The sequence below is a fragment of the Microcaecilia unicolor genome, chromosome 10 (assembly GCF_901765095.1).
Source record: "Microcaecilia unicolor chromosome 10, aMicUni1.1, whole genome shotgun sequence".
In the NCBI taxonomy this organism is placed as follows: domain Eukaryota; kingdom Metazoa; phylum Chordata; class Amphibia; order Gymnophiona; family Siphonopidae; genus Microcaecilia; species Microcaecilia unicolor.
The window spans coordinates 102364707-102390008 of NC_044040.1; the positions used below are offsets into that span (position 1 = coordinate 102364707).

Consider the following 25302-nt stretch of genomic DNA (forward strand, 5'->3'; position numbering starts at 1 on the left):
ATGTTACTTTTATGTTCAGTTTTTCCTGTAGATTTGTTCCCTCATTGGGAGAAGTTGGAAAACAGTCTTCAGGATTTCTGTTCAGTTACAGGAGGATGAGTTCATTCCCTACAGGAGGATGAGTTCATTCCCTCCTTTGAATTATAGCTCCAGTTTTGGGGCGTTCATCCGCTGTGAGGAAAGTTCATGTTGTTATGCTTTGCAGTCTAACACTGCTTTGGAAGCTTCAAATACTGAAGAGGCAGATGGAGCTAGCTGGCCATGAGGCACTATGGTTTTTCAGTGCTCTCTATCTCCCCCTGCTGGTTGATGGACACAACCCACTTGTAATGGATTCATCTGCTATGACTAAAGGAAAGAAAATTACCAAGGTAAGAACCTAATTTTCCCTTCTTAAAATGTTGGTTTCTACTATTTGCAAAATGTAATTTCAACTGATTATATGTTCTTAATAATCTTGTCACTGATGGAAGAAAAATAAAATATAGCATATATGATGGATTTAAATTGTGAATAATTAAAAAAAAAAAAAATCAAACTGGCAATCTTAAAAAGGGCACAACCATGTATAGGATGCCAATGTAATTGAGAAAGCTAGGTGATTTCCTATCAAATTCTTTTGCATTATACATGAGTCTAGTTGTGTTCTGTAATAATTCACGCAGACGCCCCACTCTACATGTTAAACCTAGTGGACCTGCCGCTTAGAAACGCCAAAAGATCAGCCCGCAAATTCCTCCATTTGAACTTTCTCAGCTGTAAAGGAATTAAATACAAACAGGCATATGCTACTACCTTTGCCTACAAAAGCACACAGATATGGAATGCACTACCTATGGCCCTGAAAACCACGGACAACTTAACCAGCTTTCGCAAATCTTTGAAGACATATCTCTTCAACAAAGCCTACAAAAGAAATCCTAATGAAACTAACCACTCCTAAACTACCCAAGTGCGTCAAAAACCTCTCACACGACCTTACCTATCACCTTTCCATTTAAATCCTCATCTACCTTCAGCTTATTGCCGACTATTTAAAATCATGTAATGACTATATCATAACAACACTCTGTAAGCCACATTGAGCCTGCAAAAAGGTGGGATAATGTGGGGTACAAATGCAATAAATAAAATAAATAATAATTGATGTCTGAGGAGTTTGTAAGATCTGCATATAACATGTTAGGATCCAAAATATTATTTAGAATATTATGTTGACTAGGGAAGCTGATTGCCATATTAGTTTAGAAATTGTTTTTGAAATTGCATTATCTGAGATGAATCTCAATTATTTTTTTAGTCTTAGTTTTTCAAGAAAAAAAATTACAAGCATAACACTTCAGCAACAACATCATATATAGTAGCCCAACATTCAAAAGTCATTTAACTTACTGAAACATATTGATGTAATTTTTACCATTCATTCAGAAATTTTTTTCTTGATTATCCTTCAGATTTTAGTTCAGGCTTTTTATTCTTTTCCATATAGCAGAAAAGCTGTTCTAACTTTATCCACCAAGTTTACAGGGCACTGGTCTGAATATCGGCTGGTGCCTGGTTAACTTATGGGTGACTGCACATATCCAGGTATTCAGTGCCCTGCAGTGGCATAACTACTGTTGCCACTTGAGGGCTGTGCAACCCCTGCTCCACGCATGGTGGGTTCACTGAGCGGTCGCGTAGCTGTTGGCTCTGCCGGTCCCCTGCCCCTGAACAGGAAGTTGTTGGAGGGGGGGGGGGCAGTTGACTGTAGACTGGCAGCGCTGACAGCCGCATGACTGCTCGTCGCATCTCCTTGCTGCCCATATCCAGGGCAGACCCCCCCCCCCCCCCACACACACACACACATCCTGCATTTGAATACCTAAGGTTAATTTTGCCCATGATGGTCAGCCTTAAAAACTGCTGACCACAGTGAACTGAATATTATTCCCCATACATGGTATTTTCTTCCCTGTCCTAACTCTGCCCTTAGAAGGCCTTCACAATAATTTGGCTAAAAGTATGCATGCTGATGAAACAAAGCATGTACTTTTACCTTCATATAGGTAGTTAGTGTTCAGATAGGTGGTTTACACAGGTATAATAATTTTTACATGTGGAATTTCCTTTTAGAATTGCCTTCTGAAAACGTGCTTTTGACATGGGGACCAAACAGTAGAGACAAGTGATGTTTGAAGGATGTTTTCTCCAGGCGGAACTGGTTTATTAGCTTTACAGGATGACTTCTTAGAGCTTGCTTAACATGTTGCACTTAATATTGAAGCCTCATCAGAGGTCAACTGTGCAAGATAAATTTTAGAATCTGATTAATATCTTCAGCACCTTTTCCGGTTTTCTCTGTTAATTAGTTTTATTACAGTATTTGATTTTATTCTTAAAGGTATCTGTACCATGGAAGCAGTGATCCTGAACTGGCATTTGAAAGTGCAAAGATTTTGTGCCACATTTCCTGTAACTCCAACATTCAATTGAAGCTTGTGGGAGACTTCACCCGTGATCAGGTACTCTCAATTTACTTGAATTTTTGGGAAGGATGAAAATTGTAGTAGATTTCCTAACTTTTTGTATATGGAATTTTTAATTACATCTCAAGTGAGCCTTGCTACAGAAATACAAGTTTTTAGTCAATCCAAAAGTGATCAAGGGGAAATGAGCATCTTTAGTGTATGCTGAGGTGGTAGAATCTTTTTAGCAGAATGCACATGCCGAGGAGCACAACCACTAGGTGCGGCTGTCATATTGTCCCTGTGAGCCCAAGCAGATAGGGAGATAGGGTTACATCAGAAAGAGGCAAAGGAATTGCATGTTAGCTTGAAACAGGATACCAGAATGCAGTCCCTGTAAATCTGTGGGATGTTTGGGTAACGGAAGATACTTAGCTTGAAATGAAAAAAAAAATAAAAAAAATAGAATGGTGGTTTGGGACAGGCTGGTGAAAGAGTGATGAAAGATGATGGTCATTGCTTTGTATATAAGCAGGAGTAAAAGATTTGGGGTTCAGATTGAGTGAAAGTCAGAAATTTCCTGTGAATCTTCAATAGTCAACATCTTGTATTAACATAATATTTTATTTATTTATTTGTTACATTTGTATCCCACATTTTCCCACCTATTTGCAGGCTCAATGTGGCTTATATATGTTTTGGCATAGTGCTGGAGTAAGCAACTTGTGGTTCACAGGCTGAATGCAGTCTGCCATTGAATTTTATTCAGCCTGTGAGGCCCATAGGAAGTATACACAGACAACAACATTAACCACAGTTTTGCTTATTTTTAAATAATGTATTCAACAAACAAGCACACTAGCAGTTTGTTTCTATTGTTTATAGTTCAATTTTTACTATAAAGTGCTGTGCACTATAGAGTGCTGTGCATTTCGAGTTCCAACATTACATAATATAGCCCACCAGGGATAGAAGTGAGGTTCATGCAGTCCTCTGGGTATAAAGGTTGATCTCTCCATTTGTCTAATATTATCAGAAACCTTAAAAACAAAATGATATTAGACAAATTATTTTTGCTAAAGTTGGTGCAACCAATTGCTAAGTTTAAGGGGCAGTTAATTTTTCCAAGGACAAGCTGGCCATTTTGTCACATGTGGGTGATGTCATACACGTCACATGGTGGGGAGCATAAAAAAGCTATTAATAAAGCTTTAAGATCATGCACAGTGTCTCCACCGTGTATGTGAGAGTGCCTTCCTGCCCAATGTGAGAGCGCAGGACCTTCAGTCTCTTCTCATCCGTTTTGAGGAGAGGCCACCCTTTCCACAGCTCCTGACACCGTCTGGTGAGAGAGTGCTTTCCTAAGAAGATTTTTATCCTGTTCCTTTCTCTTGTTCTTTTTTTGGTCTTATGTTTTGGCCTCTTATTAATTTAAATAGGTTCCCCCCCCCCCCCCCCCCACACACTTTTAAGGTTTTTGCACTCTCAAGCCTGAGCTCCGTTCGGGACTTGTCCCACTAATGTTTTCAGGTGCTTTGCCCCTTTCTGCCATCATCGAGTCATTTGATTTGGCCATGGCTGTTTTCCCTGCCATGTCATCGAAGGATCTCTGTGGCTTTACAACAGGACTATCTCTGGCAAAGATGGTGTCTTCAGCGTTTGGGACTTGAGCATCCCTTTTCCCAGCTGTGCTCTGTGTCTTTGTGTGAAGAAAAGAGAGACTCGGTGAGAAACTTTTTGAAGCCTGGTTCAAATCTTTAAAATCGCCATCAGGTGCATCAGTCCATATGGCTGCTAGGCCTGTCTCTGACACAGAGAATGGATGTGCATCGAGTGGGTGTTCACCTGCCTCAATGCCGAATGCTGTGCAGGGCCCACTGGGACCGGTCATCATTGGACCCGACCCCAAGGCAATGTGAAGATTCAGTGGCGTCCTTGCTGGCACAGAGGAGCGTTGATGATCATCATCATGCGAAGGCCAAAAAGTATTGATCCCCCTTGATGCATGGTGCCGGGAGCTCTGGGGCATCAAGTGAACCCTCAGTTCCTGAAAAGCATCTTTGCTGGAAGGACCATTCCCCCCCCCTTCCATATAAGAGGTGCTGATGCACAGGTCTCCATGCAGCCAAGACCCGGCACCCATTTCGACTCCGGTAGTTCAGTATCCGCCTGTCTTTGACACGATGCCCAGTCTTTCCCAATGGTCAATGGGTCATATTTCATGAGCACTTGGCAAATCTTTTACATCAGAGTGCTTCGGCATCCAGGGTTTTTGCACCTGCCGTGCATTTGGCTACTGTCCTGCCAAGCCCTCAGCCTGCATTGAGGTCTCTGATTCCGGTGCCGCATGTGGATCTGGTGTCGATAGCCTCCTGTGCTGGCACCCCCTTGACGTCGGTGGAGGAAGCATCACCTGAATAGAGGATGGAGCTGACACCTCGACACCCATCTCGAGGACATGCTTCCTCTGTATCTAGGCAGGCTTGATTTCGGCCTTCCCATTAGGAGTTCTTCACCGACAGCAATGAAGCGTGCTCATGTGAGTCTTATGATGATCAACAGTACTTCTTGGAGGAGGAGTCCTGTGATATCTCTTTTGACCCTTCCTTTCCTGAGGAAAGATGAAAATCCTGCACCTGAGAACCTTTCCTTTCCATCTTTTGTCAGGAAAATGGCGGCTGCCATTCTGATTCATTTAGAGATGGAGGTCGAGCCCTGGACTGAGATGTTCGAGGTCTTGGGCTATGATTCCCCTCCTAGAGAAGCTGTGACAGTCCCAAATACAGCGTGGGGTTCATACGCCAGCAAGCAGGCCCACTCACAGACAAATGGTTATGCCCCCAAGAGAATGATCTGAAAGAGCCGCATCCTCTATATAGGCTGTGCGCTCCTTAGCAAAGGAGGTACATAAGTACATAAGTAGTGCCATACTGGGAAAGACCAAAGGTCCATCTAGCCCAGCATCCTGTCACCGACAGTGGCCAATCCAGGTCAAGGGCACCTGGCACGCTCCCCAAACGTAAAAACATTCCAGACAAGTTATACCTAAAAATGCGGAATTTTTCCAAGTCCATTTAATAGCGGTCTATGGACTTGTCCTTTAGGAATCTATCTAACCCCTTTTTAAACTCCGTCAAGCTAACCGCCCATACCACGTTCTCCGGCAATGAATTCCAGAGTCTAATTACACGTTGGGTGAAGAAAACTTTTCTCCGATTCGTTTTAAATTTACCACACTGTAGCTTCAACTCATGCCCTCTAGTCCTAGTATTTTTGGATAGCGTGAACAGTCGCTTCACATCCACCCGATCCATTCCACTCATTATTTTATACACTTCTATCATATCTCCCCTCAGCCGTCTCTTCTCCAAGCTGAAAAGCCCTAGCCTTCTCAGCCTCTCTTCATAGGAAAGTCGTCCCATCCCCACTATCATTTTCGTCGCCCTTCGCTGTACCTTTTCCAATTCTACTATATCTTTTTTGAGATACGGAGACCAGTACTGAACACAATACTCCAGGTGCGGTCGCACCATGGAGCGATACAACGGCATTATAACATCCGCACACCTGGACTCCATACCCTTCCTAATAACACCCAACATTCTATTCGCTTTCCTAGCCGCAGCAGCACACTGAGCAGAAGGTTTCAGCGTATCATCGACGACGACACCCAGATCCCTTTCTTGATCCGTAACTCCTAACGCGGAACCTTGCAAGACGTAGCTATAATTCGGGTTCCTCTTACCCACATGCATCACTTTGCACTTGTCAACATTGAACTTCATCTGCCACTTGCACGCCCATTCTCCCAGTCTCGCAAAGTCCTCCTGTAATCGTTCACATTCCTCCTGCGACTTGACGACCCTGAATAATTTTGTGTCATCGGCGAATTTAATTACCTCACTAGTTATTCCCATCTCTAGGTCATTTATAAATACATTAAAAAGCAACGGACCCAGCACAGACCCCTGCGGGACCCCACTAACTACCCTCCTCCACTGAGAATACTGGCCACGCAATCCTACTCTCTGCTTCCTATCTTTCAACCAGTTCTTAATCCATAATAATACCCTACCTCCGATTCCATGACTCTGCAATTTCTTCATGAGTCTTTCGTGCGGCACTTTGTCAAACGCCTTCTGAAAATCCAGATATACAATATCAACCGGCTCCCCATTGTCCACATGTTTGCTTACCCCCTCAAAAAAATGCATTAGATTGGTGAGGCAAGACTTCCCTTCACTAAATCCGTGCTGACTTTGTCTCATCAGTCCATGTTTTTGTATATGCTCTGCAATTTTATTCTTAATAATAGCCTCCACCATCTTGCCCGGCACCGACGTCAGACTCACCGGTCTATAATTTCCCGGATCTCCTCTGGAACCCTTCTTAAAAATCGGAGTAACATTGGCTACCCTCCAGTCTTCCGGTATTACACTCGATTTTAGGGACAGAATGCATATTTCTAACAGTAGCTCCGCAAGTTCATTTTTTAGTTCTATTAATACTCTGGGATGAATACCATCAGGTCCCGGTGATTTACTACTCTTCAGCTTGCTGAACTGACCCATTACATCCTCCAAGGTTACAGAGAATTTGTTTAGTTTCTCCGACTCCCCCGCTTCAAATATTCTTTCCGGCACCGGTGTCCCCCCCCAAATCCTCCTCGGTGAAGACCGAAGCAAAGAATTCATTTAATTTCTCCGCTACGGCTTTGTCCTCCTTGATCGCCCCTTTAACACCATTTTCGTCCAGCGGCCCAACCGACTCTTTGGCCGTTTCCTGCTTTTAATGTATCTAAAAAAATTTTTACTATGTATTTTTGCTTCCAACGCTAATTTCTTCTCAAAGTCCTTTTTTGCCCTCCTTATCTCCGCTTTGCATTTGGCTTGGCATTCCTTATGATCTATCCTGTTACTTTCAGTTGGTTCTCTTCTCCACTTTCTGAAGGATTGTTTTTTGGCTCTAATGATTTCCTTTATCTTACTGTTTAGCCACGCCGGCTGACGTTTAGTCTTTTTTCCCTTTTTTCTAATACGTGGAATATATTTGTCCTGAACCTCCAGGATGGTGTTTTTAAACAGCATCCACGCCTGATGCAAGTTTTTTACTCTGCGAGCTGCTCCTTTCAGTCTTTTTTTCACCATTTTTCTCATTTTGTCGTAATCACCTTTTCTATAGTTAAACGCTAGCGTACTTGATTTCCTAGTTTCACTTCCTTCAATGCCAATATCAAAACCGATCATATTATGATCACTGTTATCAAGCGGCCCTCGTATCGTTACCCCCTGCACTAGATCATGAGCACCACTAAGGACTAAGTCTAGTATTTTTCCTTCTCTTGTCGGCTCCTGAACTAGCTGTTCCATGAAGCTGTCCTTGATTTCATCAAGAAATCTTATGTCCCTTGCGTGTACAGATGTTACATTAACCCAGTCTATATGCGGGTAATTGAAATCCCCCATTATTATTGTGTTGCCCAGTTTGTTTGCGTCCCTGATTTCCTTTAACATTTCCGCATCCGTCTGTTCGTCCTGGCCAGGCGGACGGTAGTACACTCCTATCACTATCCTTTTCCCCTTTGCACATGGAATTTCAATCCACAGTGATTCCAAGGAGTGTTTTGTTTCCTGCAGAATTTTCAATCTATTTGATTCAAGGCTCTCGTTAATATACAATGCTACCCCTCCACCAATCCGATTCACCCTATCACTACGATATAATTTGTACCCCGGTATGACAGTGTCCCACTGGTTATCCTCCTTCCACCAGGTCTCAGGATGCCTATTATATCTAATTTTTCATTTAGTGCAATATATTCTAACTCCCCCATCTTATTTCTTAGGCTCCTGGCATTCGCATATAGACATTTCAAACTATGTTTGTTGTTCCTAAGTACATCATGCTTAGTACTTGACAGTATTAATTGGCAATCTTTTGTCTGATTTTTATTGTTATTTAAAGATACCCGATCTACTACAATCTCTTTTGCAACCTCACTATCAGGATACTCTATCTTCCCTGTTATGGTGATATCTTTGAAAGATACCTTATCCCGAACCATGCTCTTTTGAGCGACTGTCAGCCTTCCCCCCATTTCTAGTTTAAAAGCTGCTCTATCTCCTTCTTAAACGCCGATGCCAGCAGCCTGGTCCCACTCTGGTTAATATGGAGCCCATCCTTTCGAAATAGGCTCCCCCTTCCCCAGAATGTTGCCCAGTTCCTAACAAATCTAAAGCCCTCCTCCCTGCACCATCGTCTCATCCACGCATTGAGACTCTGGAGCTCTGCCTGTCTCTTGGGCCCTGCGCGTGGCACAGGTAGCATTTCAGAAAATGCTACCCTGGAGGATCTGGATTTCAGCTTTCTACCTAAGAGGTCTGAGAGAGAATGTTCTAACCAAGTCTGGCATAAATCCCACGTGGGTGGGAGTAAAAAGTGTAATCTTTCTCATCCGTGTGTAACATGCACCACACATCAAAAACTCCTAATGAGTTAATAAGCAAATTTACTGTTCTGGCTTCTTGGTCCCTAGCTGATTTCTTAGGAGAACTTACTATCAATGGTGGGATCACTTATGGAATTAGTCACCTCCAGTAACAAGTTGATAATCATCTAGGGGGGCAAGGCGTGCTAATAACTGGGCAAAAAAACTGATGGGAGTACACATTGGGTGCATATATACTACAAAAAGCTATTTTCATGCCCTGGAGCTCTCCATCCACTGATACATATCTGCCCTCCAGGTCTTGATAAAGGGTATGTAGAACAAACGCCATCCTCTTATGAATTGATATGTCTGTGCCCCGCTGCCTTTTATTAAAAGCAACATAATAGAGCGCACCTACCCTGTCCTCCTTGAGTTTCAGATGTTCTAATTTGCTGAAGTGCATTTCCTGCAGCAGAGCAACATCCACATGTCCCCTCTTAAGAGATTGCAGGATGCAGGTTCTTTGCATAGAGGAATGTATGCCATCTACGTTTAAGGTGACAAACTTTAAGTATGCTGATGCCAGTAAGAAAATCAATTTGAGCTGATCCAGACAATACCGATTACAAACCAGGATATTACCAGATAGGCTTCCCAGCTAAGCCCACCCAGTAGCAGCAAATCACCTATGTTGTTCTCCCAGTTCCCTTCAGAACCTGCTAGTATAAAGGGTCTCCCTCCCATCCCCCTCCCTCCAAGCCCCAGCCCACAAAAACACACACACACCCATGGGACTGGATGGGATCCACCCTAGGATATTGAGGGAGCTCAGAGAGGTTCTGACGAGTCCTCTTAAAGATTTGTTTAATATATCCTTGCAGACGGGAGAGGTTCCGAGGAATTGGAGAACGGCGGATGTGGTCCCTCTTCACAAAAGTGGTGATAGGGAAGAAGCTGGAAACTACAGGCCGGTAAGCCTCACTTCGGTTATTGGAAAAGTAATGGAAGCGATGCTGAAGGAAAGGATAGTGAATTTCCTGGAAGCCAATAAGTTGCAAGATCCGAGACAACATGGTTTTACCAAAGGGAAATCGTGCCAAACGAATCTCCTTGAATTCTTTGATTGGGTGACAGGAGACTTGAATCAGGGACGAGCTATGGACGTAATCTACTTAGATTTCAGCAAAGCTTTTGACACGGTTCCCCACAGGAGGCTCTTAAATAAACTGAATGGGCTGAAGATAGGACCCGAAGTGATGAATTGGATTAGGAACTGGTTGACGGACAGACGCCAGAGGGTGGTGGTGAATGGAATTCGCTCGGAGGAGGGAAAGGTGAGTAGTGGCGTGCCTCAAGGATCGGTGCTGGGGCCGATTCTGTTCAATATATTTGTGAGTGACATTGCCGAAGGGTTAGAAGGTAAAGTTTGCCTATTTGCAGATGGTACTAAGATCTGTAACAGTGGACACCCCGGAGGGAGTGGAAAACATGAAAAAGGACCTACGGAAGCTAGAAGAATGGTCTAAGGTTTGGCAATTAAAATTCAATGCGAAGAAATGCACAGGCGACGTATGTGTTAGGTGGGGAGAGTCTGATAGGTACGGATGGGGAGAGGGATCTTGGAGTGATAGTATCTGAGGATTTGAAGGCGACGAAAAGTGTGACAAGGCGGTGGCCATAGCTAGAAGGTTGTTAGGCTGTTTAGAGAGAGGTGTGACCAGCAGAAGAAAGGGGGTGTTGATGCCCCTGTATAAGTCGTTGGTGAGGACCCACCTGGAGTATTGTGTTCAGTTCTGGAGGCCGTATCTTGTTAAGGATGTAAAAAGAATTGAAGCGGTGCAAAGAAAAGCTACGAGAATGGTATGGGATTTGTGTTACAAGACGTATGAGGAGAGACTTGCGGACCTGAACATGAATATTTGAAAGGTATTAATCTGCAAATGAACCTTTTCCGGAGATGCGAAGGCAGTAGAACGAGAGGTCATGAAATGAGATTGAAGGGGGGCAGACTCAAGAAAAATGTCAGGAAGTATTTTTTTCATGGAGAGAGTAGTGGATGCTTGGAATGCCCTCCCGCGGGAGGTGGTGGAAACGAAAACGGTAACGGAATTCAAACATACGTGGGATAAACATAAAGGAATCCTGTTCAGAAGGAATGGATCCTAAGAAGATTAGCCGAGATTGGGTGGTGGGAGACGGAGATGGTGCTGGGCAGACTTATACGGTCTGTGCCAGAGCTGGTGGTGGGAGGCGGGACTGGTGGTTGGGAGGCGGGGATAGTGCTAGGCAGACTTATACGGTCTGTGCATGGAAAAGGACCGGTACAAATCAAGGTAAGGTATACACAAAAAGTAGCACATGTGAGTTTATCTTGTTGGGCAGACTGGATGGGCCGTGCAGGTCTTTTTCTGCTGTCATCTACTATGTCACTATGTTACTATGTATTCAGCAACCAACAAACGCACACCAATCAAAACCCATTCCCCTTACTTCAGCCTCTAAATCTTAGAGATACGCATTGTCCCTCCCTCCTCCCTCCCCCCATCCACTCCCCAACACAGATATGAACAGTCATAAACAACAAACCTTGATGCAAAGCTTGGTGACCTACCAATATAACATAAAAAGTAACCTCCATAGGCGCCAAAAAGCAAGTACAAAAAATTGTTTTAATTTTCTCGCGAGCACCTATGTCATGACAGGAAGGGAAATATACCCTCCCTATCTCTGACAGCCTGAAAATCGTCGGTGTTACTATCAACCGTAACCTTACACTAGAGAGCCAAGTTAACTCTACAACTAAGAAAATGTTACACTCAATGTGGAAACTCAAGCGCGTGAAACCATTCTTCACGAGGGAAACATTTCGCAGCCTGATACAATCAATGGTACTAAGTCATGCAGACTACTGAGATGAAATCTACGTGGGATGCAAAGAACAACTCATAAAGAAACTTCAGACCTTCTAAAACACAGCAGGCCAGGCTTATATTTGGAAAAACACGATTCGAAAGCGCCAAACCCCTCCGAGAAAAACTACACTGGCTACCAATCAAAGAACGTATTGCTTTCAAAATCTGCACCCTGGTCCATAAAATTATCTACGGCGAAGCCCCGGGTTACATGACAGACCACATAGACCTACCAACAAGAAACACAATCGAATCATCACGAACATACCTAAATCTCCACTACCAAAGCTGTAAAGGACTCAAATACAAATCAACTTATGCATCCAGCTTCTCCTACATAAGCACACAACTGTGGAACGCACTACCAAAAGCCGTGAAAACAATGTAGGACCACCTAAACTTCCGGAAATCACTAAAAACCAACCTGTTCAAAAAAGGCATACCCAACCTAAGTGCCTAAACCCTGCAACACATCGAAACCAAAGCTTGTAATAGACTGTGCATAACTCTTCCTCTCTATGATTCCCCAATGTGTCTATAACACATTAACCTTATTCTACCACAGCAAATCTTTGTATTTGTTTCTCTACCAGAGATGGCGTACGCCTCCACGGTACAATGTAAGCCACTTTGAGCCTGCAAATAGGTGGGAAAATGTGGGATACAAATGTAACAATAAATAAATAAATCCCCTTAGGTAGCAAAGGCACATATTAAAAAGAACTAAAATGGGATAGCCCCCAAAATATATAATAAGTGAGAAGTTCTGAGAGAAGAGGACATTCTCTGGTAAGTGAACACTATCTTTCTTTGTGAACTTAGATTGGGGTTTAAAGGAGGAATTGTAGGTTAGTGATAGAATAAAAATATAAAAAAGCAAAATTTTATCAACTAATCTCCATAGTCTTTTCCCCTTAATTTTAAAACTTGAACTTTGTACCACAGCATTAACGGCTTCTAGCAGGCACTGCAGGATCTAGTTAAGTCTTTATCCCGTCCACCTCTAGTACAACTCTTCATTTATAGTCAGTTATTGTAATTAGGATAACAAGCAAGCAGTGCTCTTACAGAGTTTTAAATAGATTTCATTACCATCTAAGAAGGAAACACTAAATAAAACACACACTATACCATATAAACTAAAAAAACATTTTTATATTAGGCTAGAGAGGTGTGGTAGCTGTGTTAGTCCACTCTTAAAGGTTATCAATAGAAATCAAACAAAATAAAACATGGAAAAGAAAATAAGATGATACCTTTTTTATTGGACATAACTTAATACATTTCTTGATTAGCTTTCGAAGTTGCCCTTCTTCATCAGATCGGAAATAAGCAAATGTGGTAGCAAATAGTATATATAAGAGAAACATCAAAGCATTACTTTGACAGTCTGACAGAGTGGGAGGGTGGAGGGTATGCATTGGGGACATCAAAGCATTTCATTGATATTCTAACAGGATGGATGTTGGTAGGTGAGAGGAGGGTAATAGAGAAATACAGCTTTATGGTTTATAATGGGTTAGAAAACCCAGATCCTTATTAAGTCCTGTTTGTTGGGTGTCAAAATATTCAATCATTCCTATTTCAAAGGTCTTACGTTCCTGTATTGTTTTAAAATTACCTTTCAGTATTCTTACTGTGAAATCACTGTTGCAGTGTTCTGGTCTTGTAAAGTGTTGGCCCACAGGGGTGGGGGCTTGACTGGCACCGGCTATTTTCATGTGATGTCTGTGCAGATTGAATCTTGTCTTAAGCATCTGGCCTGTTTCTCCAATATAGCATCCTTCGTTACATTTTTTACACTGAATGATATGTACCACATTGGAAGATGAGCATGTAAAATAGTCCTTTATGTTGAAATTTTTTCCCTTGTGAATGACTGTGGGGTCTTGTGAAATGTTTTGGCATAGTTTGCAGCTGGATGTGTTACAGGGAAACGTACTGTTGTCTGTTGCAGATTATAAGTCAGAAGTTGATGGCTGGCTTTGTGGAGTGCTTAGACAATGAAGATGCAGAAGAGCTTGTTAACCCAGAAGAAGGTCTGTATATATGACTTTGGAAGATTCTTTTATTATAATTCAGTTTTCTTTTAATTTAACCTAGGTATTATAATCTGCCAAATTCCTATTTAGGTCCAAGGCAGTTTAAATAAAGAAAATCATCAATCTGGGAATTCACAATAAAAAGAAAATTAATTAGGCAAATCCTTTAACCTTCTAACATTAAATTTACACAAGAGAGAGGAGTGGCCTAGTGGTTAGGGTGGTGGACTTTGGTCCTGAGGAACTGAGTTCGATTCCCGGCACAGGCAGCTCCTTGTGACTCTGGGCAAGTCACTTAACCCTCCATTGCCTGCCGCATTGAGCCTGCCATGAGTGGGAAAACACGGGGTACAAATGTAACAAAAATTAAATTAAGGATTTATTTATTTATTTATTCATTTTAAACTTATGGTTTACAAAGATAAATATCTTTGAGGAAATATTACAGGGAATATGATACACTTAGTTTCAAAAAATCATTTTCAAATACATACATCAGCTGACTCAAAGCTCTGTACTAGTCCACTTATTGAGACCCAAGATGTCCTAAAGAATAACCCAAGAGGAGTTGGAAATTAACAAAATTAGCAAAACAAAAAATTTTAGGCTTCTTATTTATACAATCCCTTTAAACTATGAGGAATGCCCAGATTGCCTCCTGGCCTTTAAAAAATCAGAAAGTTGATCAACCTCATAGAAAATAAATTTCTTGTCCCCGTATATTACAACACATTTGCACGGGAAGCGCAATTGAAACTTGGCCTGCAATAATATCACATCTTGTCTTAATTCAAGAAATTTCTTTCTTCATGGATTTTAAACAAAAAGGTTTTCAGCACTTTTAGGAAAGGAAGAATAAGACAACTGTAGCTTTAGGTTAAGTGGTAGCTCATTCCAAATAGAAAATGCCTGGAATGAAAGCCAAGACTCTACAAAATGCATATTTTAAATTCCCTTTACAGTAGAAATGCAGAGCAGTCACAATTGCTTAAAGCAAGTTGAACTTTGATTAACAGGAGCCTAGTCTGTTAAGATTTTGAACACTGTACATGCAACTGTAAGTACAGTTCTGTGAACTGATAGCCGATGTAGTTTAAGAAGTAATAGGGTAAATCTGGTGCATCTTAGAGCATGGTAGGTTAACCTAAGAGCTATATTTTGCAAAAGCTGAAGTTTATTAAGGGAGAATGTCGATATCTCTAAATAAAAGTTTCTAATCTGTCTTCATCCTATTGCCTATAACTTAAAATTATTGTTGCATTGTGAGTTCATATTTTTATGCTGGAATTGTCTTAAAGGTGCTCTCATTAGAACTGTGTTTTGAACCTGTGCCAAGTGACTTAATCCAATTAATTTGGTTACTGGTGTCTGTCTTAAAGGTGTATTTATTAGAATTATGTTTTGAATCTTCAGTTTTCTATACTAAAGGGGAAACCCACTTTAAATAGAGTACAGAAATCTCTACCTAAATATTTATTATGTACTAAAAATGTTTGTTACAAATACAATTTTTATTATTAATACATGTACATATATCAACTACATCTATTCAGCATTCCTGTTCACAGTCATTCAGTCAGCCAGTCATACATACAAACAATCTTCGAGTGCATGAGTCAATAGATCTTCCAAATTCAATAAACAATGTCTATACGTTGATGGTAACTGATAAGTCTTTTCACTATTCGCTTACACAGCGGCACTTTAAGTGGGAGGAGTAATAAGGGTATTTAAGGCATGATAGAACGCTGTGTCGAGGTGACGTACAGGGGCGGTGCCTGGGACACCACGCTTACACTGAAGTCTCATAGGTAAGCAGCCAAAAACTTTGAGATGGATTTTATGAATGTTTGAAGTATATGTAAGATTGAGTTTATATTTGAGAGCTGAGAGATGTTGGTGTTAATGTTCTAGGTTGCGAGAACATGTTCCTCTTGACGAAGGAGTCCCGAAATGTGGTCTCGCATTGAGGAACCGGAAATGTAAACTCAAGCGTTGCAGCGGAGTTGAAATTAGCTTTACAGGTTTCCACCTTCAGTCTTATTAATTTGCCGGTCAACAGGCTGTTTAGAACACACTGGATTTTTGGTTGCGAAATGCAATACAGATGAAAGATCTATCATAGGAGCAAAGCAGTTGAGTCAAATGATGAGATTATTATACCAAAGGAAGGAATGTGTAACAACAATGAAGTAATTGCGGCAACAATGGACTTTATATAGTGCCGCTATATAAGCGAATAGTGAAAAGACTTATCAGTTACCATCAACGTGTATAGACATTGTTTATTGAATTTGGAAGATCTATTGACTCATGCACTCGAAGATTGTTTGTATGTATGACTGGCTGACTGAATGAGTGTGAACAGGAATGCTGAGTAGATGTAGTTGATATATGTACATGTATTAATAATAAAAATTGTATTTGTAACATAAATTTTGAGTACATAATAACTATTTAGGTTGAATCTTCAGTGCCAGAGACTTAATTCTATCAATTTGATAACATAGCATCTGCTGACTCATAGACTGCATACGTCTGGAGGAGGGGCAATTTGTACACTGCTCTGTGGTAAAAGAAAAAACAGACCTTGTGAGCTGCCTCAGCTACTCTGGGCATTTTCAGATTTGGTTTGATTGTAAACTGATGTTAACCTGTGTCTTAATATCTTCCTGATAAACTGCTGTCTCTTCTGTTCTATCTTATTTATAACAAACAAACAAAAAAACCCCAACAACCTGTCTTTTCGCTTGCAGAGGGTCTGACTCTATGGTCCCATCCACCCCTAGGTGAACTCCCTTTATATAGGGCAATCAAGGGACAAGTATTTTCATTACATCATAATTGGTCAATCCTACTTGTTGTTATCCCCAATCTTAGTTAACATTTTCACTCTGGTGAATCACATCAACATGACCTTCATTCAGTGCAATACATGTTCTGCTTTAATCCTAAGGTAAACTATCTGGAACCTTAGAGCTTGTCCTATCTGTCTCCAAATGTCATATTTGAAAGATGAGATCAACAAACTCATGAAGGAATTAGCTACAACTAAAAAAGCATCCAGGATTACTCAATTCCCAGCCAATTTACCTCCACCACCACTACCACAGAGAATGAAGCTGTGGTATAGATAGGTCACAGTAGGCTCTGATAGACTAAGATCTGTGACACAGCTGCACTTATTACTACTACTACTTAACATTTCTAGAGCGCTACTAGGGTTACGCAGCGCTGTACAGTTTAACAAAGAAGGACAGTCCCTGCTCAAAGGAGCTTACAATCTAAAGGACGAAATGTCAAGTTGGGGCAGTCTAGATTTCCTGAATAGTGGTGTAGTGGTTAGGCGCCAAAGGCGACATTGAAGAGGTGGGCTTTGAGCAAGGATTTGAAGATGGGCAGGGAGGGAGCCTGGCGTATGGGCTCAGGCAGTTTATTCCAAGCATGGGGTGAGGCGAGGCAGAAAGGGTGGAGCCTGGAGTTGGCGGTGGTGGAGAAGGGTACTGAAAGGAGTGATTTGTCTTGAGAGCGGAGGTTACGGGTAGGAACGTAAGGGGAGATGAGGGTAGAGAGGTAAGGAGGGGCTGCAGATTGGGTGCATTTGTAGGTTAGCAGGAGAAGCTTGAACTGTATCCGGTACCTGATCGGAAGCCAGTGAAATGACTTGAGGAGAGGGGTGATATGAGTATATCTGTCCAGGCGGAAGATAAGACGTGCAGCAGAGTTCTGAACGGATTGAAGGGGGGATAGATGGCTAAGTGGGAGGCCAGTGAGGAGTAGGTTGCAATAGTCAAGGTGAGAGGTAATGAGAGAGTGGATGAGAGTTCGGGTGGTGTGCTCAGAGAGAAAAGGGCGAATTTTTGCTGATGTTATAGAGGAAGAAGCGACAGGTCTTGGCTATCTGCTGGATATGCGCAGAGAAGGAGGAGTCGAAGATGACTCCGAGGTTGCGGGCAGATGAGACGGGGAGGATGAGGGTGTTGTCAACTGAGATAGAAAGTGGCGGGAGAGGAGAAGTGGGTTTGGGTGGGAAGACAAGAAGCTCGGTCTTGGCCATGTTCAGTTTCAGGTGGCGGTTGGACATCCAGGCAGCAATATCGGATAGGCAGGCCGATACTTTGTCCTGGGTTTCCGCAGTGATGTCTGGTGTGGAGAGATAAAGCTGGGTGTCGTCAGCATAAAGATGATATTGGAAGCCATGGGATGAGATCAGGGAGGTAATCAAATACTATGCATACTGAAAATGTTTATGACTTTGGGAACTTTAAATTTGTAATTCATAGAAACAGGAAGTATACCCTATGAAAGAGATTAAGTCACAAACACGAAGTCCTTCTTAAGACAACAGTGTTTTGTTGGCTAGACCCTGGCGGGAGCCTTGGTTTCTGAGGGTATTCCTGTTATCTTGTAATTGAAACATCACCTGTGTGATTGTGTTAGGCTGTTTTTCAGTGTGCATAGTATTTGATTACCTACCTTTGGAATTACAGCCTGTACTGAATTTTGTATAAGAGTCATGAGATCAGGGAGCCCAGGGAAGAGGTGTAGATTGAAAAAAGAAGGGGTCCAAGGACAGTTCCCTGAGGAACTCCACCAGAGAGCAGGATGGGGGTGGAGGAAGATCCATGAGAGTGTACTCTGAAGGTACGGTGGGAGAGATAGGAGGAGAAACAGGAGAGGACAGAGCCCTGGAACCCAAATGAAGACAGTGTGGCAAGAAGTAAATTATGATTGACAGTGTCAAAAGCGGCGGATAGGTCGAAGAGGATGAGGATGGAATAGTGGCCTTTGGATTTGGCAAGGAAGAGATCATTGCAGACTTTAGATAGCGCCGTTTCTGTAGAGTGTAGTGGGCGAAAGCCGGATTGAAGCGGATCGAGGGTGGCATAGAGGATAGAAAATCAAGGCAACGGCTGTGAACAGCGCATTCATGTAACTTGGAGAGGAAGGGTAGGAGCGAAATGGGGTGGTAGTTGGAGGGACAGGTAGGGTCAAGTGATGGTTTTTTGAGGAGTGGTGTGACTACAGCATGCTTGAAGGTGTCAGGGACAGTTGCAGTGGAGAGAGAGAGGTTGAGGATATGACAGATGGGGGGGGGGGGTGACAGTAGGAGAGATGGTGTTAAGTAAGTTTTGGGGATGGGGTCAGAGGAACAGGTGGTGCATTTCGAGGAGGAAAGAAGATGGGCGTTTTCCTCTTCGGTGATATTAGGAAACGAGGAGAAAGGAGGCCTGGGTTGGTTGATGAGGATGGAGTAGTGACCTTTGGATTTGGCAAGGAACAGGTCATTACAGACTTTAGTGAGTGCCGTTTCTGTCGAGTGTAGAGGGTGAAAACCAGATTGAAGCGGATCGAGGATGGCATGAGAGGAGAGAAAATCGAGGCAGCGGCTATGAATGGCGCGATTAAGTATCTTGGAGAGGAAGGGTAGGAGGTAGATGGGGCGATAGTTGGAGGGGCAGGTAGGGTCAAGTGATGGTTTTTTGAGGAGTGGTGTGAATACAGCATGCTTGAAGGTGTCAGGGATGGTTGTGGTGGAGAGAGAGAGGTTGAGGATATGGCAGATGGAGGGGGTGACGGTAGGAGAGGTGGTGTTAAGTAAGTTGGTGGGGATGGGGAAGAGATGTAGATTGGAAAAAGAAGGGGTCCAAGGACAGATCCCTGAGGAACTCCAACAGAGAGCGGGATGGGGGTGGAGGAAGAACCATGAGAATGTACTCTGAAGGTACGGTGGGAGAGAGAAGAGGAGAACCAGGAGAGGACAGAGCCCTGGAACCCAAATGAGGACAGTGTGGCAAGAAGTAAATTATTATTATTTATTGCATTTGTATCCCACATTTTCCCACCTTTTTGCGGGCTCAGTGTGGCTTACAATATGATATGAATGATGGAAGTACAATTTGTTACAACTTGGTTATGGATTACATTGTGAAGAGTTATGCGAGACAATCAAAGTATTGTTGAAGAATATAACAATGGATCAAAGCCTTGAAACATTGGAAGGATACAGCGGGTAGCTAGAAGGGCATTATGTGTGGTATACATATTTCTGTGGGTAAAGGTATGAGTGAGGTTAGATTACGGGGGTGAGAGTTCAGAAATGGAAGTATTGATGCATTAGTGAACAGTGAGTGTGGACTTTATGTGTTTTGGTTCTTTCCGTAAATTTTGTCAAAAAGATGGGTTTTTAATAATTTGCGGAAGGAGGTTTGCTCGTAGATCGTTCTCAAGTTGCGCGGCAGTGTGTTCCAGAACTGCGTGCTCATGTGAGAAAAGGTTGATGCATGTAGCGTCTTGTATTTTACGCCCTTGCAATTAGGGAAGTGGAGGTTGAGGAAGGTTCGGGATGATCTTCTAGCGTTTCTGGGTGGTAAGTCTATTAACTCAGACATGTAGGCTGGAGCTTCGCCGTGAATGATTTTGTGGATTAATGTGCATACTTTAAAACTAATGCGTTCCTTGAGTGGAAGCCAGTGTAGCTTCTCTCGTAAGGGTTTTGCACTTTCATATTTTGGTTTTCCGAAGATGAGTCTGGCTGCTGTGTTCTGGGCTGTTTGAAGTTTCCTCAGTATTTTTGCTCTTTGCAACCTGCGTACAGTGAGTTGCAGTAATCCAGATGACTGAGTATGAGGGATTGCACTAGGCTACGAAAGACGGATCTTGGGAAGAATGGTCTTATTCTTTTCAGTTTCCACATGCAGTAGAACATCTTTTTGGTTGTATTGTTTGCATGAGTTTCGAGTGTTAAGTGGCGGTCGATAGTAACTCCAAGGATTTTTAGCATTTCTGAGATTGGAAGGTTTAGTTTTGGTGTGTTTATAGCGGTAAATTCATTCGTGTTGTATTGGAAGGTGAGTATCAGGCATTGAGTTTTTTCTGCATTTAATTTCAGACGAAATGCATCTGCCCATGTGTTCATGATGTGTAGACTTTGATTGATTTCTTTGTGGATTTCTTTGATGTCTTGTTTGAAAGGGATGTATATTGTTACATCATCGGCGTATATATATGGATTGAGGTTGTGGTTTGATAGGAGTTTTGCCAAAGGGATCATCATTAGGTTGAAAATGGTTGGTGAGAGGGGTGATCCTTGTGGTACTCCACATTCAGGTGTCCATGCAGTAGATATGGTTGAATTTGATGTAACTTGATACGAACGCTGGGTTAGGAACCCCTTGAACCAGTTCAGGACATTTCCTCCTATGCCAAAATATTCAAGTATGTGTAATAGGATTCCGTGGTCAACCATATCGAAGGCACTTGACATGTCGAATTGTAGAAGGAGTATATTGTTGCCAGTTGCTATTATTTGTTTAAATTTAGTCATAAGGGTGACTAATACTGTTTCTGTGCTGTGATTTGATCGGAATCCTGATTGGGCATCATGCAGTATTGAGTGTTTGTTTAGATAGTTTGTGAGTTGTTTAGTTACCATTCCTTCAGTTATTTTGGTTATTAGTGGTATGGATGCTACTGGCCTGTAGTTGGTTATTTCGCTCATGCTTTTCTTTGTATCTTTAGGGATTGGATTGAGTAATATTTTTCCTTTTTCTTTTGGGAAGAGTCAGTTTTGTAGCATGAAGTTTACATGGTTCGTTAGGTCTACTATGAATTGTTGAGGAGCAGAGTTTATGAGGTTATTTGGGCAAATGTCTAGTTTGCAGTGGGATTTGGCATATCTTTTAAGTATTTTAGAGATGAGGTCTTCTGATAGTAATTCGAATTCGGTCCAGGTTCTGTCTGCTGGGTATGTTCCTTCTTCTGGATCTAGACAATCTAGAATTGTGGTGTATTCAATATGGCTAGTGGGTATTTTGAGTCGTAGTTGTATTATTTTCTCCTTGAAGTATTTCGCAAGGTTGTCCACATCTGGTATGTCTTTGCCGTTGTTTGTGACTGGTGTGGTGTCTAACAGTTTATTCACAAGGTTGAAGAGTTTATGTGTGTCTTTTGTAGTTTGGTCCTATTATTGTTTTGTAATGTAGTCTTTTAGTCTGTTTTATGGTATATTTGTATTTTCTCCGAAGTAATTTCCAGGCGCTTAGTGTTTGTTCGTCTCTCTTTTTGTTCCATGTGCGTTCTAGTTTCCTGACTTGTGTTTTAAGTTTTTTTCAGCTCTTCAGTGAACCATGGATTTGATTGTTTCCTGTGCGATGTTCTGGTTTGGAATGGGGCGATTTTGTCTAGTGTTGTTGTACATAAGTCGTTCCATTCTTGGAGGAATTGGATGGTGTCAGCATTTGGTGCCAGAATGTTGTGGGGTCTATTTTTCCTCTCGTTGTGTATGTTGTTCGCTCATGTTTGTTGGTTGTGTTTATGTGTGTTTTTCGCCAGCAGAGAGAGACATTTGCTTTGTGGTGGTCTGACCATAATGTAGGTGTCCATCTTGTGTCGGTGAGTATGATTGTTGAGTCCGGTTCGAATTTGCTTGTTATGATATCTAGTGTGTGTCCTTTTTTGTGTGTTGGTTGCGTGTTGGGTGGTTGCAGATCCCAGAGTTTTAAGAATTCTTTGCATTCTCGTGTGCTTGGTGAGGTGTCATCTTCCAGGTGTAGGTTAATGTCTCCTATTATAAGGATGTTTGAGGTAGATACACAGGAGTTCGAGATGAAGTCCATGAGTAGTGTTTGGGAGTCTCGCCATTTTCCTGGTTGTCTGTAGAATAGGATTGTGTTAAGGTGTCCTATTAGGTTTGGGTGATTAATTCTTGTCGATGCAATTTCAAGTTGTGGTGAGGTGGATTCACCCGTGATTGTGATGGTGAATTCGGGTTTGTAAATTATGGCTATTTCGCCTCCTCTTTTTCCAATTCTAGTCCAGTGGATGATTTTGTATTCTGGTGGGCATGTTTCTAAGATGGTGGGGTCTGTGGGGCTATGTGATAAATAGAAGGTCTAGATTATCTGTGGTGATCCAGTCTAGTATGTCTACTGAGTTTCTTACTGCTGATCTTGCATTGATGTATCCTACCGTGTTTCCCCGAAAATAAGACACTGTCTTATATTAATTTTTGCCCCCAAAAATACGCTAGGTCTTATTTTCAGGGGCTGTCTTATTTTTCGGGGAAACATCAGGGTTGGATCAGGATTGGCCCGCCCGCTCTCCGTCACTCCCGGAACTAACCTTAAACACCTCCTTTCACCTTTGCAGCAAGCAGCAGCGGGGCAGGCCACTCCTTCCTTCCATGTCCCGCCCTCGCCTGACGTAACGTCCGTGAGGGCGGGGCACGGAAGGAAGCAGAGATCTGCACTGCTGCTGCTTGCTGCGAAGGTGAAAGGAGGCGTTTAAGGTTAGTTCCGGGAGCGATGGAGGGTGGGTGGAGGGGGGGGGGGGGGGGGGCCCGGCAACCTCGGGTGGGGGGGCAGCCTGGGGGTGGCCTTGTCCGGCTCTCAGCGGCCCTGCTTTCAAACAAAAATTTGCTAGGTCTTATCTAGCAATTCAGGAAAACCTCTACTAGGTCTTATTTTCGGAGGATGTCTTACTTTCAGGGAAACAGGGTAGTTGTATTGAGTGGTATGGTTCCGTGGGGAGGTTCGATGTGTTTATTTTTATTAGTTGTCTGTTTCTTCGGGGGTTGAATTTGTTATTGTTGTTTTCTTCTTTTTATTGGTGATGTTCGTATCCGGAGATTTTTCCTTTTGGTTGGTTATTGTGTCTTTGGATTGATGAGTTGTTGATAAGTTGTACATATGGTTGGTGTATTGTGTGTGAGTTATTATGGATGTTCTTTAAGGTGGGCATTGTGTGTGTGTGAGTGCTGTGTGATTTGTGATTTATGGGGTTGTTATCTGGGTTGTGGATTGTGTTTGCGTGTAAGAGTAGGGTGAGACAATGGATGATTAGGAGTGTTTTGCTGGTATTCATATCTATGTTTGAGGCGCTGTTACAAACATTTAGCTAGTCTACATTCAAAGCGAGACAAAGCTTACATTGCATATATCTGGGCAATTCAAAGCGAGGCAAAGTTTACATTTGCATTTAAGCTTGGCTACAATTCAACGCGAGGCAAAGCTTACATTTGCATTTAGCTGGGCAACAGTTCAAAGCTTGGCAACAATTCAAAGCGAGGCAATAATTCAAAGCTTGGCAACAATTCAAAGCGAGGCAGTTCTAATAGCTATGCAACAATGGAATAATATGAAAAACAATATTTAGCATATGTTTAAAGGAAGAATTGCAAAGTTAGCAGGCAAAGTCATAGGCAGCTTAGCACAGCGGTAGCAAAATAATATGAAGTACAATTTTTAGTATGTGTTTGGAGGCCGAATTGCAAAAGTTAGGAGGCTAAGTCATAGGCATAGTCATAGGCAGTCGTAATATGAAAAGCAATACTTAGCATGTGTTTGAAGGCAGAATTGGAAAAGTAGCAGGTAGAGTCATAGGCAACTTAGCAACAGCAGCAGCATAATAATATGAAAAGCAGTTGTTGTTGTTTTTTTTTTTTTTCCTTCTCACAGCTACACGTCGTTCACTCTGGTGTCGATCGTAGTGCGTCGAGGGTCGGGTTGATTCGGGCGTCTCGGTTCCACGCGGCCCTCGGGGATAATCTGTCGGTGCTTGGGCTCAACGCGCGGTTCTTGCGAGATCTGGCGGTCCGCTTGTCCTCCGTTGGGTCGATTCGCTGACTCTGTCTCCGTAGTGCGCCTTCTCCCGTGCTAGTGCACAATCGGTGCTCTGGTCCTCCTCGCCTGCGTGTTGGATGTCTCTCCTGTCTTCTGCTTGCGCGCGTGATTCAGCACTCTAGGGCCTACTCCAAGCGGCAGGCCCGGACCCGGAACACGTTCATGGTCCAGCTCCAGGACTGGCTCCACGTGGCAAGCCCGGACCGGATCGCGACACTCCAGGTCCAGCTTCACAAGGTATGCTCGGACCCGGATGCCGCTCGTCCTCGGACTCTGTTTCCTCTAGGGACCCGGATCGTCAGTGGTAGATGGCCCGCGGCTTGGCAAAGACCAGCTGACTCACCTCTCAGACTGCTGGGCCTGTCCCGGACCGGTCGGTACAGCGGCACAGCGGCAATCCGGCTCCGATCCCGCTCTTGGCCGATCCGCTCCGGTCTGTGTTATTCGCCAACACTCGACACCCGGATCACTCGGTGGGTCTGCTGTTTTCAGGTCTCCGTCGGCAGTGACCAGCCGCGGGTGGACGGGCCTCGTGGTGTGGACAGTCCCGTCCAAGGCTCGCCGCTTGTTCTTGGATCTCTGGGCCCGGATGGCTCTCAGCTGATCCAGCAGGCTTTGGCTCCAGTCCCGAGCCCTCCTGGTCCGTTCCGGTCCAGGTAGGGATGGCCCAGGTGGATCTTTTCACTCAGGACTTCTGGAGCTCGCCTTCCGAGGTCTTTACTTGTCGGCAATCTTGAGGTAATAATTGTGACTGACAGTGTCAAAAGCGGCGGATAGGTCGAAGAGGATGGAATAGTGGCCTTTGGATTTGGCAAGGAAGAGATCATTGCAGACTTTAGATAGCGCCGT

At 43.0% G+C, this 25302-nt stretch overlaps 1 protein-coding gene across 1 annotated transcript in view; it reads left to right on the forward strand.

The window, feature by feature from the left end:
* NUP205 (nucleoporin 205) overlaps positions 1-25302 on the forward strand; it is a 1281456-nt gene that overhangs the window by 416678 nt on the left and 839476 nt on the right. Inside the window, exons 16-17 of the mRNA XM_030216143.1 lie at positions 2384-2504; positions 13747-13828. Of these exons, the coding sequence (XP_030072003.1) occupies positions 2384-2504; positions 13747-13828 (203 nt within the window). The remainder of the gene's footprint in view (positions 1-2383; positions 2505-13746; positions 13829-25302) is intronic.